Source organism: Perca flavescens, chromosome 2 (genome assembly GCF_004354835.1).
Source record: "Perca flavescens isolate YP-PL-M2 chromosome 2, PFLA_1.0, whole genome shotgun sequence".
NCBI lineage: Eukaryota > Metazoa > Chordata > Actinopteri > Perciformes > Percidae > Perca > Perca flavescens.
The window spans coordinates 14582342-14601205 of NC_041332.1; the positions used below are offsets into that span (position 1 = coordinate 14582342).

The 18864-nt window shown below is 41.7% G+C and overlaps 1 protein-coding gene across 1 annotated transcript in view; it reads left to right on the plus strand.

Moving 5' to 3' along the window:
• Window positions 1-1891: 1891 nt before the first annotated feature.
• Window positions 1892-18864, plus strand: part of aspscr1 (ASPSCR1 tether for SLC2A4, UBX domain containing) — a 19147-nt gene continuing 2174 nt past the window's right edge. Inside the window, exons 1-16 of the mRNA XM_028605686.1 lie at window positions 1892-2026; window positions 2252-2307; window positions 2803-2917; window positions 5522-5622; window positions 7894-7951; window positions 8056-8129; window positions 8248-8893; window positions 9089-9148; window positions 9863-10002; window positions 10866-10947; window positions 11049-11115; window positions 11501-11563; window positions 13689-13741; window positions 16688-16739; window positions 16893-16962; window positions 17655-17842. Coding sequence (XP_028461487.1) covers window positions 1937-2026; window positions 2252-2307; window positions 2803-2917; window positions 5522-5622; window positions 7894-7951; window positions 8056-8129; window positions 8248-8893; window positions 9089-9148; window positions 9863-10002; window positions 10866-10947; window positions 11049-11115; window positions 11501-11563; window positions 13689-13741; window positions 16688-16739; window positions 16893-16962; window positions 17655-17842 — 1915 coding nt within the window. The 5' untranslated portion in view covers window positions 1892-1936. The remainder of the gene's footprint in view (window positions 2027-2251; window positions 2308-2802; window positions 2918-5521; window positions 5623-7893; window positions 7952-8055; window positions 8130-8247; window positions 8894-9088; window positions 9149-9862; window positions 10003-10865; window positions 10948-11048; window positions 11116-11500; window positions 11564-13688; window positions 13742-16687; window positions 16740-16892; window positions 16963-17654; window positions 17843-18864) is intronic.

The following is an 18864-nucleotide window of genomic DNA, read 5'->3' on the forward strand; positions in this document are numbered from 1 at the left end:
TACAATATATGAAGTCGTCCATATGGGGAACAGATTGAGTGTGTTGTTGCCAGTGTACAGACAGGATCTATCTTCTTCTCTTATGAGGGTCACTGCAGTTAAAGTAAGCTTGTTTAGCCAGATTGATAGTCTAGATCAGGGGTCTTCAACATTTTTTACGGCAATGACCCCTTAACTGAAAGAGAGATGGAGCAGGGACCCCCACTACATGTATAAAATTGAGTTGCGTATTAAACTTGGCCTACAATAACGTGTGGGCGGCATAAAGCCTTTATGTACTGTACCTTTTAAGTGCATAGAAGACTAAGCTATTAAATAATTGTTGGCATGATTTTATAAATCATGTATTAATGTTTACCATAAATGTGAGTGAATCCTTACGATTAACTGTATCTGTAGATGACTACCTCCTTACCCGGACTGTTAGCCTATCATTAATGTTTTGTTTTTTCTTTTCACAAACAGGCGGGTTTACATTTGCTAATAATACATTGGATTCATGTTAAGAAATTTTTTTTTTTACTTTCAAAAAATTAACAATATTTTGGTGGCCCCACTGCAGTGACTCTGAGGACCCCCTAGTGGTCCCAGACCCCCTGTTGAAGATCTCTGGCTAGATGCTAGTTGTGTTTTGTTATAATGTTTTTGAAAGGTTATACAAAGGTCAGGACAAGAATAATGATCTTCATGTTGGTATGTATACAAATTGTGAGCTTTATTTGCGAAAGTAATTTGTCTTAAACAAATGTCAGCATCCATTTGTTACAGTAAATGGATATGGAACACTTTGTTTTAAAATGTCAGACTCAAAGATGATTCTTTTAAATATAAATTAAAATAATAATTTGTAAAAAAAAATAATAAAGTCAAGGATTACACAAGAGATGACTAATCAAAAAGCACATTACTTCCTGTGCCTCACTCTGTCTTTCCCAATTCCCCATATGTTTTCATGTACATATAGCTACATAATATGCACCCTTATGCCATGGAAATATGTTATGATGTGTAGGCTATGTGTAAAATATTCCCTCATTTGGTGTTTTGATGATTTTGATGGAGAAGGCTGACTAACAAAACCACAAAAATCTCCTATGTTCAACTGGGTAAAGATCTGGTAAATTTGAATGCCATAGCATATAATTCACTTCATTTCACAGCAGACATTTTGACTTGTTACAGCAGGACAGGCACAGGTTTAATTTTAATTTAATATTAATTAATTCCATTTAAATGTCCCAATAAGTAACTGAGCACAGATAGAGCCCTGAACTGACATAGCTGTTTAGCACCATTAACTGAATTACTTATTGCTGTGCTTTTTCTACTGTGACATACTTGTATCGCATTGCACCTTTCTGCTTTGTTTTGCACTTCTGGTTGTACACAAATTGCATTTCACTGTCTTTGTACTTGTACTCTGCACAATGACAATAATGTTGAATCTAATCTGATCTAATGTCTTCTGTGAGATAAAAGGCCTGTTGTCTCAGGCAGTAACCCTTTACTGTATGGAAGCATCACATCATGTTTCTTTTCTCGTTTATTCAAGTGTGTCCTTTAATTTGTCGGCTGTATTTGTTTATGTAATGTAGCTACATTGATACAAGTGATACAGTCATACTTAGAAATAAGCATCCTCTACAATTGTGGCTTATGTGGAATTTATTTAGGCCTGATATTTGGAATATATTTGAGAATATGTTGGTTTTCATGGGGATAGTTTTTTCAGTAGAACAGTTTCTTTAAAAACAGTGAGCTTTGTAGATTGTTTGAAAAAAACATTGCATTATTTAAATTTGAACTACAAACAAAATGTCATTCACTCCCCATAGAAAAATGTCTTATTTTAATTTGGGTGAATTGACCCTTTAAACCTGCTGGTGTTGTGTCAATAAAGTTTATTCAAATAAACACCGCGACGTCACGACAAACAATGGCAGCCAGTGGTACAGCTGTGACGGTTCTCACTCCAAATGGGAGAAGACAAACAGTTAAAGTGTCTCCAAACACGCCGTTATTACAGGTAACTTGTGCTTTAAAGACTATTCGTGTTGTCTAACATGGACGGCTTGTTTCATAATGTTCCTTTGTTTCCAAACCAGAGCAAACTATTCTCCTCCTGTTAGCTTGTTGGGCTAACAGTAGTTAGCCAGTGACAGATCAGTTTCTGTTTTCGTGCTGATGAAATCAAAAGATTTAGCTAATTAGGTTGCAACTCTCTTACTCTGTTTATATTTGTTATCTTCAGGTGCTGGAGGATGTCTGCAAAAAACATGGGTTTAACCCCGACGATCACGGTTTAAAGTGAGTATCAGTTTGGTTGATGCTAGCTGTCCCAGTACTGACATTTAAGCTAAATCAGAATCAGAATCAGCTTTAATGTCCAGGTATGTGTGAACACATGCAGGGAATTTGACTCCTGCTTTTTGTTGCTCTCAAAGTACATACACAGAAGTAGACATAGGGCTAAAAACAAGGAAAGCAAAGCTGAACAAGGTAAACATAAATATTTGACTACTATTTACAGATATAAGTTTGTATATAAAAAAAGTGTATATATATTGATATGTACATACACACATGTAAACAAATATATGGTGAATGTAAACAGTAATACAAAACGGCAATGCAAAAGTGCTGGAATAAATAAAGAATATTAATATAACGGGTACTCCGTAGCTCTGGAGGAGATATTTTGTCAAATTGAATGGCGCTCTTTATTTTTTATGATTTATATAGGACAGATTTGATTGTCCTGTCACGCTCACTCTCCTCTCCTCTGTCATCCACGTTTGACAGGTTTCAGAGGACTGCTGTTGACCTCACGCTTCCATGGAGGTTTGCCAACCTGCCCAACAATGCGAAACTGGAAATGGTGACAAGTACAAGGAAACAGGCTGTAGCTGACAGCCAGGTTAGTTTAAAAAAAAGTGTGTGAGAGAGAGAGAGAACGAGAGAACGAGACGCAGACAGTAAGTGAGATAGCAGTGTAAAACTTCAGTGGCTGACCACATAATAAAGACAAATAACATCAGTGTGAGTGTGTAAGTACAATATGTAAGGGTACATAATAGTGATTATCTGCTAGTCGGTAACACTAGTATACAGTAGTAGCTTGATTCTCAGGTCTGATATAGTCACACCGAAAAATGTAAGCTTATCACATACATATAGTTTTTTAACGTGTGGGATGTACATCTCCTATGTTTGTATTTCCAAAATTATGAACAACTGTAACACAATTTACTTTATTGCGTGTGTTGTACAGAATAACTTGTTGTTTTTAGTCATGGTCAAGAACATTTTAAATTATTGTCTGAGAATTAGGCTTGAGAAATAACATTGATATTAATATTGTTATTATTATCTTTAAACTGTTAATTTCTCTCAAGTAGAACAGTCAAATAAGTAAATAATAAATATAGTTTTAGTTAACTGTGATGTGGACTTGGACTCTGGACCAACAAAGTGTCTCTGTAAGGTGTCTCAACTTCAGTGCTTTTTGTTATTGATTCTTTAAGTCAGTGAACTCTATTCCCTCATTAGGTGTTGTAATAATGATGATGGTGGTGGTGGTGGAGAGCACTATCTAACATGTCGGGCCAAAATGTCTTCTAGGTGTTCAATTGGTTTGAGATCTGGTGACTGTGTTTTCATCAAACTATTCAGTGACCCCTCTTGTCCTGTATGGAAGCATCTTTTTATTCAGGCTTTGTCACACCTCTCTATATCACAATATGATGATTAGGACAGGGTATCAAAATACAGGTGATTCCCCAAAATGTAAGAAAAGTATAGTGATGCTGGTGCCAAAGTATCAGTATTGTATCACATGAAACTAGAAATTATAGGTGTAACGATTCATCGATCTCGATCGATATATCGATTCAATAAGTGAAAATATGGATACATATCATCATCTTTAAAATGTGCCTTTTATTTTGAAATTCCCACTTTATATTTATTCTTTTTATTAAAAAGTGAAAGAGCTCAGTAATAAAATTGTCATATCATATTTTAGTTGCTTTTTATGAGTTGCTATAAATGTAACTGATTCTGTTGAATGAGCCTTTCTTATCGTCTCCCATCGATCTCAGACCCCTGAATTGAACCGAAATTGTGGCAGGCTTGGTGATATCGGCAAATATCGTATTGTGATAAAACTTGTGATTTACACCTTTTTAGAAACTATGTCAAGATATTGATTTATTGTCCCACCCATAATTATGTTTGGAGGAAAAAATCCCACATGATGATGGTGTAGCCTTTTTATTGCAATATCAATATTCTTTTGGTGTTTCTGTCAGCTGTGTATGTGGGGTTTTATTGTCGGTACCTGGAAATTCATTAATGCTGTCTGTGTTGCTGCGTTCACTGTGATCTGTATCCAAAAAACACTTTGTTGTAGCTGAGCTGTAGTTTCCTATGACATCATGGCATCATAATCTAGGCAGTAAAATCACGGCTGGGTTTGATCTGCTGTTCTGGTTATTTGATGGATAGTTGACTGTTGATACCTCACAGATTTTATATACTCACACACACTCACACTCTTGTACCACACACAGGCGCTCCCAACATTTACCTCAGCCAAACTGGTGCATGAGAGAGTTTCGTGTTGGGCCGTTGACAGCCATAGAGCTCTTTTCATCTCTCCCGGCGTGCCGATGTGCTGGACAACAAGGTTGTTGAGTAAACATAAACAAGTCGTAGAATGACTCAGAGAGATAAAGAACAACAGAGACTCACACTGATGCCTGGTGTTACTCATTTCCAGACTGAGGTGGGCCCACATGTGCAGCTTAATCAAGTTCGATTATCAAAGAATTTTATTCCTGCAAAGTGGCTCGAGACTGTAGAGCCAAGAACTTACAAAAGGCCACCTAGAGAGATCTTGATACTTGATATAGTGACTTTCCTTCCTGCCTTTAAGGTAACATTTTGTCACACATGTCTACAACGTGAAAGGTTAAGATATGTTTTGCATCCACCTCTTTTTATCTTTTGTATTTTGTAGTGTTTAAAACTATAATTGTTAAATAATTTAAAGGAAAAAGTCAGTGGGACACTTTAACGTGTTTAACACGCTTGTTGTTTATGCAGTGGTTCCCATTTTTTTGCTTGTTATTTATCTTCTTTTTTTAAATTCAATTTAATAAGGTCTTCCAAAAAAAAAACATAAATGAAAAAAGTCTGGTGGCTGATGTTTTTATATACCATGTGCTTTTCGATCAAATCCACTAAGCGTCCTTTGTCACAAGCTCCTATCGTAATAAATCCCAAAACTGCCACACAACGTGACCCTTTAAATTGATCTCACAACTGCCTTTAGTACATGCATAGTGCATGTACTATGAGACTTTTAGACTCCCAGCTCAAGAGGTGTGGATGGACTATTGTTGATAATTTAGACCTGTGTTTGATTCCTGTATTATGGTTAATGTGTAACGTGTGTTTGTAGTCTTTAACATATGTTTAAACTAGAGTTGTGTAAGACTTTTGGTTCCATATCCCTCAGGTGCGGATTGCACTGCAGATGGAGGATGGTTCTCGGCTCCAGGGTTCCTTCTCCTGTGGACAGAGTCTGTGGGAACTGCTCGCACATTTCCCCCAGATCAGGTGCGTGTATGAGCATGTACACATGTGCAAAGTGTGTGTGTGTGTGTGTGTGTGTGTGTGTGTGTGTGTGTGTGTGTGTGTGTGTGTGTGTGTGTGTGTGTGTGTGTGTGTGTGTGTGTGTGTGTGTGTGTGTGTGTGTGTGTGTGTGTGTGTGTGTGTGTGTGTGTGTGTGTGTGTGTGTGTGTGTGTGTGTGTGTGTGTGTGTGTGTGTGTGTGTGTGTGTACGTGTACGTGTACGTGTACATCTATCTTTGTGAGGCCCAAACAGAGAACCAATTTGAGGACATTTTTGCAAAGTGAAGACATGTTTTCCATTTTCTAACTTCTTCACAGGGCTGTTCGAGGGTAAAGACTTGATTTTCGGGTTTAGGTTGGAATTAAGTTGGGGTTAAACATTAAGTTCAGAGTTGCTAAATTGGAGGATCCAATATTTTTCCCCATTCTGTATTCCCATTTCAAACGTTTCTTTAAACAATATCATCAATGTTACTTAACATAGAAACACAGGACTTTGGTCCTTTGGTCAGTGATAATTAGGGGTGCATGATTCAGAAAATGTCACGATTTGATTCAATATCGATAAAGATTCGATTCCGAAAGGATTCTCGATTTAAAAAAAAAAAAAAAAAAAAAAAAAAAAAAAGATTCACTGTATGTAAATGTAGTTACTTTCCCCATATGATTGCAGTAGACATACAATTTAAAAGAAAAGAAACACAACAAATTAAATGTAGTTTGATATTACTGTAAAAAACTGCAAAGTGCCAAGTTTTGGCCAGCTTTCAAATACATTTAATTCAAGTATAAAATAAAACCGTAAAATAAAAAGAGCTTTTCGTTGAGAGTTCGGTGGGAGTTTAGAGCAGTGAAAGAGTGCGTTGGTTCTTCTTTTGATTATGACAAGAGTGCCCAGGCGTCAGTGTGAATTTGACGCAGCGCCATCTATGGGAATGGCGAGCTAAACTCCATTTCAGGAAAATAGTATACACGGCATTACAAAACAAAAACAAAACAAAAAATGAATCGATTTTGAATCGGTAGAGCTTGAATCGCAACATTTTTTTTTTTTTTTTTGCACCCCTACTGGTAATGCATACCAGAGGAACACAGTTCATTGTAAGGCTGGGTATTGGTACTCTATCTTTAGGTATCAATCGAAATAGGCCACTACCAAGTAGTATCGAAGCTTCTCCAGTCAAACGATAGCTGCATTTGATCCTTTTTGCACCTAGCTTTAGAAAAAAATCCCCATTTGTTTGGTTTTGCTAGACACCAATCACTGCAAGCGTTCTTCAATACTACCGCTGCAGCTACAACCCATACAGTCTGTGGTGAATGCTTCAATTCACATGATGGGTATTGAATGAAGTAGAAAAAAAAGGTACCAAATGAAGTACTCTATTGGTATCGGTATTATTAAGGGTACTGGTATCAACATTTATTAAATAATACCCAGCCCTAGTTCATTGCTTTGAAAATTAGTTTCATTAATTAATGTTTTTAATTTGATACATAGGTCATATTGTACTAATGATCAATCGTACAGCCCTAGTAAGGTGCTAGAGATGGTCCTTAAAAGTATGGACCACAAACATGTTTGTGTAGCTTTCACTTTCCACTTTTTTGGAAAGTAAAGTTGATCATTGTGTAAGAATGAACGCAGGCCAGCACTGTGTTAGATAACATACATTCTTCTCACTACTCGTACTGAAGTTTAACCCCACCACACACACACACACACACACACACACACACACACACACACACACACACACACACACACACACACACACACACACACACACACACACACACACACGCACGCGCGCGCGCGCAGCTGTTACTCAGTAGTTCCAGCTGTGCGGTCCCAGGTGCTCATGCATCCGTCCAGCCCTCATCTCTATTAAATGACATCATCCAGGGAAGTTACGCTTCCATGAAATGAATATTAGCCCCACATCAGTGTAAAAGCTCTGCAAATGTTGTGAAGCAGAGGGGAAAGCTTTTTCAGAACTGAGGAGAACAATAGTAAAACATTTACGGTTCAATTAGTTTCTACATGGGATTGTGCACACATGGTTTACACATGCAGACCACGTGCCACTGCATCGCATAAGGTTTTATCGTAAAAACCCAGGGATGATTCACCTCAACTAAGGGAAAGTCACTTCTGTGTTTTTGTTTTGTCGCTGTTAAAGCAACCATAATCAGTCGCCCATAATTTTAATGTTTTGTTTTTTTTGTTTATTTAATATTATTACTTGATTTCAGTGTGTCGGAGCTGTCTGAGTCAGGATCCACCCCTGTGTGTGTTTACATGAGAGATGAGGTATGCAATGTTCCTTTTATCTTTCTATTTTTCAAGAAAATAAAGTGACTTTTACTAATTTGGTTAGTGTGTGCGTGCGTGCGCGTGCGTGTGTGTGTGTGTAGGTGAGTGGGGAAGCAGCACTCAAGAAGGCCACTCTGAAGTCTCTGGGTCTTACAGGAGGAAATGCCATTGTCAGGTAGGCTGCTCGTGTTCAAGCTGATTTGAATAATTTAGTTTTACAAACAGCATACTGTGCATAACACCATGTCCACTTGAGACTTATGATAAAGCTATTGTGTCCATTTCTGTGTAAGGTTCTTACTCAAAAAGAACAAAGCACAGGGAGAGGAAGATGGCCGAGAAGCCACTGAAACAGCTGCTATGCCAACTACACCTGTTGCCAAGGAAACCACACCTCGCCCATCACCTCAGCCCGATCCTGCTCCGTCAACTACACCCGTTGCCAAGGAAACCACACCTAGCCCATCACCTCAGCCCGATCCTGTTCCGTCACAGCCAGAGACGTCCACAACAGAGGTGCCGACTAAAAATTCGAGCCCCCAAAGGCCAATCGAAGAAGCCCACCCTGCTCCAACTCCCACTTCTGCCGCAAGCAGCACCCTCCCTGTTCAACAGGAAGAGGTTCCGAACTCCCTTCATGCAGTTCGGTCAAAGATTCCTCCCGTCGAGAGAGGAAGGCCAGAGGAGGATGGCGAGGAAGCGGGCCCATCAGGACTGAACTCTCACCCATCCTCCTCCTCCTCCTCCTCCTCTTCCGCTCCCTCTGCTCCTTTCATTCCCTTCTCTGGAGGCGGTCAGCGCCTCGGGGGTCCCCGGGGAGGTGCAGTGGGACGCTCACTCTCTTCATCTGCATCATCCTCTTCACTGCCAGCTCTGACTGCAGCAGTAGAATCACCCAAAGCCAAGAAAGCGAAATCCAGCCACGGTTCTAGCACCAAGGTGAGCCATATCACTGCAAGAAGTGCAAATGAAGGAAGTCCTGATAGCTTATTTTAGTATTATTTTTATTTGGTACAAGCAAATTACGTAACATTGTGCTTGAGATCATTTTGACCTCAGAACCCGTAATGGACAAACAACTCTTTCCACAAGTCACTGAGTGTAACTGGCAGCCTTTTCTGTTCCTTTTCACAGCCTCAAACCACTGCCAACCAGCCCGACGATGACATGGATCAAGGGGAGGAGTTCTTGGAGGTAAAACCATTTATTTCCGGTCAGAGCTTTCAGAAACCTCTAACCTGTCACCTTGAACAAGCCATGGACACAATATAGTCTCGCTTTGCCAGACCTTCCACCACAGCGCTGCGGAGGATGGTCTGGCTAGTCCACACAGCATTCCAGGATGGGAGAAAAACGAGCTCTGGTTTAGTGGCATTTCTTTAAACCAATCACAATCGCCTTGGGTGGTGCTAAGCGCTGCAAGGAGCCCCAGTGCCACTCAAAAACGTGTACGTTCAAAAGTTGTTTTAGTCGTGCAACAGGAAACTCAGATTGGACAGATAGTCTAGCTAGCTGTCTGGATTTACCCTGCAGAGATCTGAGGAGCAGTTAACCATAGTCCTCATAAATCCACCGCAGTTTAGAATTCCAACACAAAGGAAGCATAAGGTAAGAAAAAAAGGACATACGGTGGAATATCCTGCGGCAACGGGGCAATCCCGGAAGGGGAAGGTTGTGGCTATAGATTAGACACAATGTGTAACTATTAATAAGGGTTTGATGACAAATAAATGACTTCCCATTGTTTACCGTACATCAGCATGTACCTGCACCTCACACAGTATCTTTGCCTCACATCTGTCCTGCGCCCCCCTGGTGGGGAGATGCTTTAGATAAAAACATCAGTGTGGATTATAATGTCTCCCATCTTTTCACTCGCTCACTCAATCACTCACTCTCGTTCTGCAGCCAGTAGAGAGGGAGCTTCTCATCTACCACCTGGACGCAATGTCCTGTCACTCTGAGGACCACAGGGATCTGCCTGACGAGTTCTTTGAAGTGACGATGGATGATGTGCGCAAGCGCTTCGCCCAGCTGAAAAGCGAGAGGTGGGAGAAGGAAGTAAAAAGTTGGGTGACTTTGGGTCAGAGGACTGCGTGTGATATTTAGTATAAAAACTATAAATGCCTTGTTGCTGCAGAAACGCTGCCTGGTTCCGGTGTGTTCCGGCACTGTTTGTAATAGATATTTAGTCAGTTTGGCATTTGGTCCTGCGGTGTTTTGTCGATGTATAACCCTTAATTGCAGAATACCATAGCAATGATGAGAGGCCATAGGCTGGCAGAATGCCGGGCATCACTGCGTGCGTTTTGAAGTTTTCTTTTATTTATTATGAGTTTGAAGTTTTTATTTATTTATGAGCGCTTCTTCAAAACAGATGCAGACAAGTTTACTCTGTGCTCTCTGGATGTGGCCACAGCAGACCACAGCTGCTGAGACATTGTGTGTGTTTGCAAACATTTTCTCATTTGCAAGACACCACGCACACTACAAAAGCTTCTAAATATGGCATACAGGGAGCAATTAGCAAGCCTGTTTTGTGTTGATGTTTATCCTCCAGCCCTCGACCAAACACCGTCAGGTTGAGACCTCATGGCGTACATCCTTTTAATCTCCGTCGACATTGACTTAGCTGGCTGCCTCGTGACTACGCTACTACCGAGTCAATGACTACAATTACCAAGGGGGCAATTAAGCCGACCACAGCAATTCATCTCTGCCTCTGTCACGCACGCACACACACACGCACACACACACACACACGCACGCACACACACGCACGGCCACACACGAGTAAGGGTAGAAGATGAAACGTTTTCTGCTCATCTTTCCCATTTTTCTTTCACTTTTTTTATTGTACAACTCGTTTCAATTACAACTGCGTCCGTTTCTTTCTACCTCGTTCCTCCAGGAAGTTACTGGAGGAGGCTCCGCTAATGACAAAATCTCTGAGAGAAACGCAGGTGAAGGAGAAGATGAAAAGATATCCCAAAGTGAGCACAAGTGAAAGACACGTAATCACAATCCTGTTTTTAAATGTGCATGTTTGTGTATACAGCCTTTTGAATAACCTGCTGCCACTGTTTGTCTCCAGGTGGTCCTGAGGGTCCAGTTTCCAGACAGACATGTGCTACAAGGCTTCTTCAGGCCCCTGGAGACAGGTGTGTGTGTGTGGTGTGTTGTGTGTGTTGTGTGTGTGTGTGTGTGTGTGTGTGTGTGTGTGTGTGTGTGTGTGTGTGTGTGTGTGTGTGTGTGGAGATAGTTCATTTCAGCTGGTTAGCCACAGGTATGGCTGCAATGTTAAAGCTACTTGCGGCTCCCTCACCACATTTATGACTGTAGCCACACCAGAGAGACAGAAATAATGAGGCAGGTCTGTAATTCCAGCGATTAGAGCCACCTCAACCCCAACAGCAACACGACAACCAGCAGAACAACAAAATCTGAGGGGAATTCCATCTGAAAAATGAATAATACTCCACGCAGCGACTGATGACAGTGCAGATAGATCAGTTTGTTGATGTTCTGGGTTTGTTTTGTGTCCAGTTGCTGCCGTGAGGCATTTTGTGCGGAGTCACTTGGAGGATCCTCAGCTCAGTTTCTACCTGTGTAAGTGTCATTTAATGTTCCCACTAATTCATCACACATCATTAAGCATAATGAATCCACCCCTGTAGCTCCTTTCTAAAGGCTTGATGTTATTAAAACCTTATTTCTGTGCATCCACACTTTGCCTGAATATCTCTCTCTTTCTATCAGCTGTGATAATGACTTGACTAGAACAGGATTTTTAAAGCCAATATCGATAATGCCTAAAATAAACTTACATTTCTATTTTCTTGTTTTAAAAATAAACAAACCTGTCAGTGCCCGGTGGACAAACTGTTTCTAAATGATCTCAAACCTAGTTTGACATTTCTGTACCGATGTTTCTTGTTCCTTATCAGCCAACATTATACAATAGCAACAATACATCTGTAAAAACCTCATATCGACTGTGACAATTTATCAACTTAGCTGATGCTTTCCACCCATCACGTAACTGCTAATTGCTCAGATGAACTCCAACAGGGCAAGAAACAGGAGTGGCCAAACAATCATACAGGTTATGAACAAGCCAACACTTTGGCCAGATTATCTAAACCCCTTTCTCTCTTTCAACTAAATTTGGCAAACCTGAAGGTTTCTTTAAAGCCTGTCCAATCGTCTGACTGCTCAAGTTTCTTGCCCCGTCTGACTTCTTTTCAATGATGGTGTTGCACTCCCACATTTCAGCAATTGATGGTGAGTACAAAGTTATCATAACTATGATAATAAGACTCAATTTGTATTGAACTGGAATCTTCTTTTTAAAATTCATCATTAATGGTCCGTCAGCACATCATTTGTCAGCTTTTCTCAGTTTTATTGTCCAATTCTTGATTTATTGTACAGCCAGTGCCTCATGCATTGGAGGTAGTTTTATGACAGAAGCCTAATCAAATTGAAATGATGGTCAGAGTCGCCACACTGGTTTATCTAGACTAGATTTACTTTTGTGTAAGAAAATGTTTAAAGGTCCCATGACATGGTGCTCTTTGGATGCTTTTATATAGACCTTAGTGGTCCCCTAATACTGTATCTGAAGTCTCTTTTATATAGACCTTAGTGGTCCCCTAATACTGTATCTGAAGTCTCTTTTATATAGACCTTAGTGGTCCCCTAATACTGTATCTGAAGTCTCTTTTTATAGACCTTAGTGGTCCCCTAATACTGTATCTGAAGTCTCTTTTATATAGACCTTAGTGGTCCCCTAATACTGTATCTGAAGTGTCTTTTATATAGACCTTAGTGGTCCCCTAATACTGTATCTGAAGTCTCTTTTATATAGACCTTAGTGGTCCCCTAATACTGTATCTGAAGTCTCTTTTATATAGACCTTAGTGGTCCCCTAATACTGTATCTGAAGTCTCTCTTTTATATAGACCTTAGTGGTCCCCTAATACTGTATCTGAAGTCTCTTTTATATAGACCTTAGTGCAGAATTACAGCCACTAGAGCCAGTCCCACAATGAGCTTTCCTTAGGACGTGCCATTTCTGTGTCTGAAGCTATTGAGGAGGAGAGGGGGGGGGGGCAAGGTGGGGGTGGGGGTGAGGCCTTGACCAACTGCCACTTTGCTCGTTTGAAAGCCATGATGTCTCTCTCTCATGGGTGGGCCTAATTCTCTGGGCGGGCAAAGCAGAGAAAGGGGAGGTAACCTTGCTCCTTATGACCTCATAAGGAGAAGGTTCCAGATCGGCCCATCTGAGCTTTAATTTTTTCAAAGGCAGAGCAGGATACCCAGGGCTCAGTTTACACCTATCACCATTTCTAGCCACTTTTTTTTAACATTAATATGAGTTCCCCCAGCCTGTTAAAAAAAAAACCTCAAAGTGAAATTTTTATGCCATGGGACCTTTTTTAAGTTAATGCATCATGCATCATCTTCCGAAAAGCGGTGTAATCAATTCAGCCTTCCTAATGTACAGTTTCTGTTAGTTTTACATGAAAATGGATCATATTCTAAAGGAAAAGCTTGCAGTTTAACAAAAAACCTCTCTGCAAACGCTGGTTTAATTATTTTTAATTTTTTTTCAATTCACTTTGTTCAGTTTAACTTTCCAGTATCAGTAATGACTTCAGTGTAGATGTGAGCAAGTATGATGATGTGCCCTCTTTCTACCTGTTTGCTTTTGCTGAAAACTTTCTTTTAGTCATCACCCCCCCAAAAACCATCCTTGACGACCCCTCAGCTACACTGTTTCAGGTAAGATCCCTAAAACTGCCATATAAGTCTTTAGGCAGCACTTTATTTAACCACAATAATAAACAAAATGATTTGACTCAAACGAACCACATCACAGGCAAACTCTAGAGAACCACAACTACAAAACGGACTTCCCATCTTTGAAACCATCTACACACACACACACACACACACACACATACACGCCACTCACGCCACACACTGACTGACTGACTGACTGTAAAATGTATCGGCTGGTCCCTCTCTCATCTTCAAAGCCCCACCACATTCCCGTTCTCCCCCTCTTCTCTTCGTTCCTACACTCTCTCACACTTGTTTCCCCCTTCTCCACTGTCCTTGACCCCAGCTGGGCTTGATTTTTCACAGACTGACACATGGGGTTAATACAGGCCTTGCTTTGATCTTGACACACACCCTAACACACATACACAGAGCAATGGGCACCCTCGATGCTTTGTTGCCTTTGTGTTCGGAGCTATTCAAATAATGAAAGAGAGTGAAGAGATACAAATGGAAAAACAAGAGGTTGTTCTCTTGTACGGTTCATCAGTCTGTACCCAGACGTGGACTTTTATTTTAGAATAACTTGAACATTTTCATCATCGGTGCCTCCTGTTTTGTTCTTCAGACTCTTTCCTCAACCATAAGTAGAGGAATGAAGGGGAGGAAGAGAAAGTAGTTTGAAGTGATATTGTGTTATGATCGTGAACAAGATTCAGCTCCTCAGAGGGATTGGTACAAAAGATAACGATCCTCAAAAGCACACTTTGAAGTAAGTGTGTGTGCGTGTGTGTGCGTGTGCTCGTGCGCACCTCCCTCCCTTTTTGGGTGCCATGATCTCTCTGAATCAAATCTGATGTTCTGATTCTAGTTCGCCCATTTCTCTTTTTTTCATCTTTGTGTCCCTTCCTGAACTCTCCCTCCCTGTTTATCACTACATGTCCCTCTCCTGTAACCCAACTCCAGCGTTCTCCCTCTCTTATTCTTCTCGTTGTCCCTCGTCCACCTCCACCACCACTACTCTCCCTCTCTCCGACCCTCTCTTGTGCCTCACCCCCCCACCCCCTTCCCTCACCGCCATGTCTCTATCCATTAGGGACTTAAAAGCGTTAAAGCGCACAAAAACAATCTTTAATCCCCATGGTGTCATGTCACACACAGTCTGGCTCCGTTTCCCTGTCTATACATCAATCTTTGACACACACACACACACACACAAAAGGAAACTTTAATCTTTTTTTGTCACGTCACATACACATTAGTGCAAACACGTCTCTTTTTTACATACACAGACGCACACTTTAATCACTTTGTGTCATGTCAGGAATGTAATGCTTCCCAACCCAGAAGCCCTTTGATACCAGACGTCCCCTCCCTCATCCGTCTCTCCCTCTGTCTTCCATCAGGATCTGCTCTGCCTCCCTCCCTCCATTCCTGTTTTTTTACACTATCTCTCTCTCATTCTCACACACACACACACAGGTCTTGTCCCGTTGCCCTGTCTCATCCCAAGTGGAAGTGCCGCTGCCAGAGGAGCAGGATAGCAGAAATGCCCGTTGTTTCAATGTAACACATTGTTTCCTGCTCACAGGGCTGCGATAATAGAAATTAGTGCGGAGTGTCCCAATTTAGCAACCAGTTGGTGAGGGGGGGGAAGAAAAGGACAAGTGTGTGTGTGTGTGTGTGTGTGTGTGTGTGTGTGTGTGTGTGTGTGTGTGTGTGTGTGTGTGTGTGTGTGTGTGTGTGTGTGTGTGTGTGTGTGTGTGTGTGTGTGTGTGTAAGACAGGTTGTAGTGTAGGGTAAACCCAGTGACAGCCATGCCACCTTCTTTTGACAACTGGGCTAAGGCTGCTTCTCTTATTCTCACCTTTGACTGTTGATTTGAAAATGAAATGACAATATGTTATTACCTGTAGCTCGCTAGTCTTAGGTAATTAAGCTAATGTTAGATCCATGAGTTGGTTGAAAACGAAGGGTAAGGTGACTTTTTAAATGTTTCAAGCTGACAATGGGTCTTAATGCGATACCGCTTGAAAAGACTGAGGAATAATAATAATTGTAAGAATAATAGTCTATAAAATGTCAGAGGATCGAGAAAGCGCCACACACCATTTCCCAGAGCCCGAGTTTAGTCCTTTTGAATGTCTTGTTTTGTTGGTGTGATATGAACTGCTCAACCAACGGAAGGTTATACTAACCCACGGTTGGTGTCTTTTTAAAAGCTGATAACTTGGATGCAGTTAGGATAAGGGCAAGACTACTATAGATGTTACAATAGATGTACAAAAGGCTTAATCAAATGTTTCATGTCTGTGACAAGATGCTGTCGAAGTAATCGAGAATAACGTTGAGGTTTGTCTCTGCTGGTGGACACGTGATGACCAGCAGCTGGAAGGGATTTTTACCAGAAAGTCATTCATCATTAAAAACAACTCAACTTCGTACTTCAGCTTACCTGCTCCCCCGTGTTGCTCATAAGTTTCTGTGAACGGGCATATGAGTAGAAGACTCTTTGTCTTAAGCTGGTTTTGTTTGTCTACTTCCTGTTAGAGCCACAGACTTGTGCACTGGTTGCCTGCCTGTCTGTCTGTCTGTCTGCGTTTCCACCTCCATAATTGTACGCTTGATAATATCTGCCTGCAAATGGTCCATTATAACCATTAAGACGTTCACCAGAGAGGAGTGTTGTGCTTCAGGGGTGAAAGTGTTTTCACTAACCATTTGATTGTTGCTCATTTTGTGGTCTGCTTCAAAGAGCCACGGTTACTGGTTCAGATCCTCGAGCGATGACTCAGGCTTGGATGTGGCGGCAGCGCTTGCTTTGCGTGTAGAAGGGAGGCGGTTTTGTTTAGATGTTTCTGTTCTTGCTGAAATTGACTTGTGTGCCAAACATATTTTTGATGGCTTCTGTTCACTTCTTCTCCTCCCCTGTCTGTCTGTCTGTAGGCCGACCTGTTTCCCGGTGCTCTGGTGTACTTCGGCTCTGACGCTAAGACAGGTTTTTGACTCTTTTTGGTTCTTTTCTTTCATATGCTGATTGTGAATTAGATACTGGTGTATTACTGAGGAATGTAATATCATGTATAATTGTGTGTGTGTGTGTGTGTGTGTGTGTGTGTGTGTGTGTGTGTGTGTGTCCGTCCATCCACAGATATTTACATTAAGAAGGAGCTACTTGAATCCTCTGTCTCGGCCTCGCAAGCAAATGAATCCTTTGCAAGGTTTGTGTGTGTTTTTTAAATGTGTGCCTGACCGTGCGTGCATTAGGGTGTATATGCACTTGTATCCCGCGGCAACCAGCCTATTTTCCTGTCACAAAGCTGTCATCATTGGAATCCCTTTGAGGTTCAGCCTAAACAGCAGGTGCCCTCATGCGCCCTCATTTCCTACACACACACACACACACACACACACACACACACAGTTTTCCAGTCCTTCTAAAGATAGAGCCGGTTCGGGGCGGCCTCTAGCTCACCCAGTAAGAGCGTGCGCCCCATGTAGGCTGAGTCCTTTGCAGCGGCCTGGGTTCGAGGCCGACCTGCGGCCCTTTGCTGCGTGTCATCCCCCATCTCTCTCCCAACTTCCCTGTCTATCCAGTGTCACTAACTAATAAAGGGAAAAGCCCAAAAAAATAATCTTTAAAGATAGTCAATTTCCCAAAAGTGCCCCTCCCCCACCTGTTGTCCTTTTTGCTTTTTTAACCAGGTCATTGCTCCTCTGTTTTAGATTTTGATCTCACCCAGTTATTTCACTTCTGTACAGCTCCTCGTGCAAAACAATGCTGCTTTTAAATAGATACAAGAACTTCTCAAGAAAAGAAAAAAACCAAGATACTTTCGTCAAAGCATCTTTTCTGGGAACACATTTGTTTTTTATTTCAACCTTCTTTTTTTTTTTCCTCATCCAACCTCAGCTGCATGCTCCGGTCCCCAACGCCCTCCTCTAGCTCTGAGGGCCCCGAGGAGCCGCTGCCTCCTCCAGAGCCGAAGGCTGACACCAGCGGGGCCCCACAAGACGAGAGAGACCCGTGTGCACACACCCAGGCTGCTAAACCTACCAGATCTGACCCGTGCAAGGTGCCCAAGTGGCTCAAGCTTCCAGGTGAGGACGGAACAGGGTGTAGAGCACATCTACTAAAACACTCACGTAGTCGGCCCCACCCCTGTAGTTTGGTTCATTTGGTCCAGACCGAGGAAAGAATGTATACATTGTTGCCTTTTTAGATGTTACCCTGTTTCCTGTTCACACTGGCTTTTTAAAACCAAACCCAAAAGCTGTCAACAAAGTCATAGGACTGACAGGTAACACATTGTTATGGTTACCGTTATCCTGCGTCATCAGCACCACTGTATGTGGTGACACTTATTACACTTAAGTAACCACACACCGTAGTCAGGCTTTTAAAAGGGGTCTGAATGATTTTCTCTGGCTCTCTTTTCAAGCTCCTCATTATGACATCTTGTGACATTGGTCACAATTGGCTGTTTGGCAGATGATGCCCCGGTCCAGTTCTGCGGTACACATGGGTGATGTTTTTGTTTGTCGTAGAAATTTAGTTCCTGCGTGGCAGCAAAACATTTTTTCATCAGAAACTTCTCAAAGTCAAACTGGGTTTCATAAAGACTTTATAGGGCTGACTTACTATAATTGATACTATATAAACAGACTTAAAGGTGCTCTAAGCGATGTCACGCGTTTTTTTAGGCTACAACATTTTTTGTCACATACAGCAAACCTCTCCTCACTATCAGCGAGCTGCCGGTCCCCTGAACACACTGTAAACACTGTCTCTGTAGACAGCCCAGGGTCCACAAACACCAACAAAAACAAAGTGGTCCAACCTGGACCACAAAAACATAACAAACAGTGGGAGGGGGGGGTTAGTTCCCTGAAGCACGGAAGGGAGGGGGAGGGGACGGGATGAGGAGGAGGAGGAGGAGGAGGAGGAAGGGGCGAGCTAGTCTCGTTTTGTTTGAAAATACTTTGAACGTCAACAAGAATAACGTCTCCCAACATCGCGTAGAGCACCTTTTAAAGAAACTTGCTAGCCTAGCATTACTTTAGGCTACAAACAACCCATAATGCAACACTCTCAGCAGGAGCCGGTTGTACACCAGGCCAAT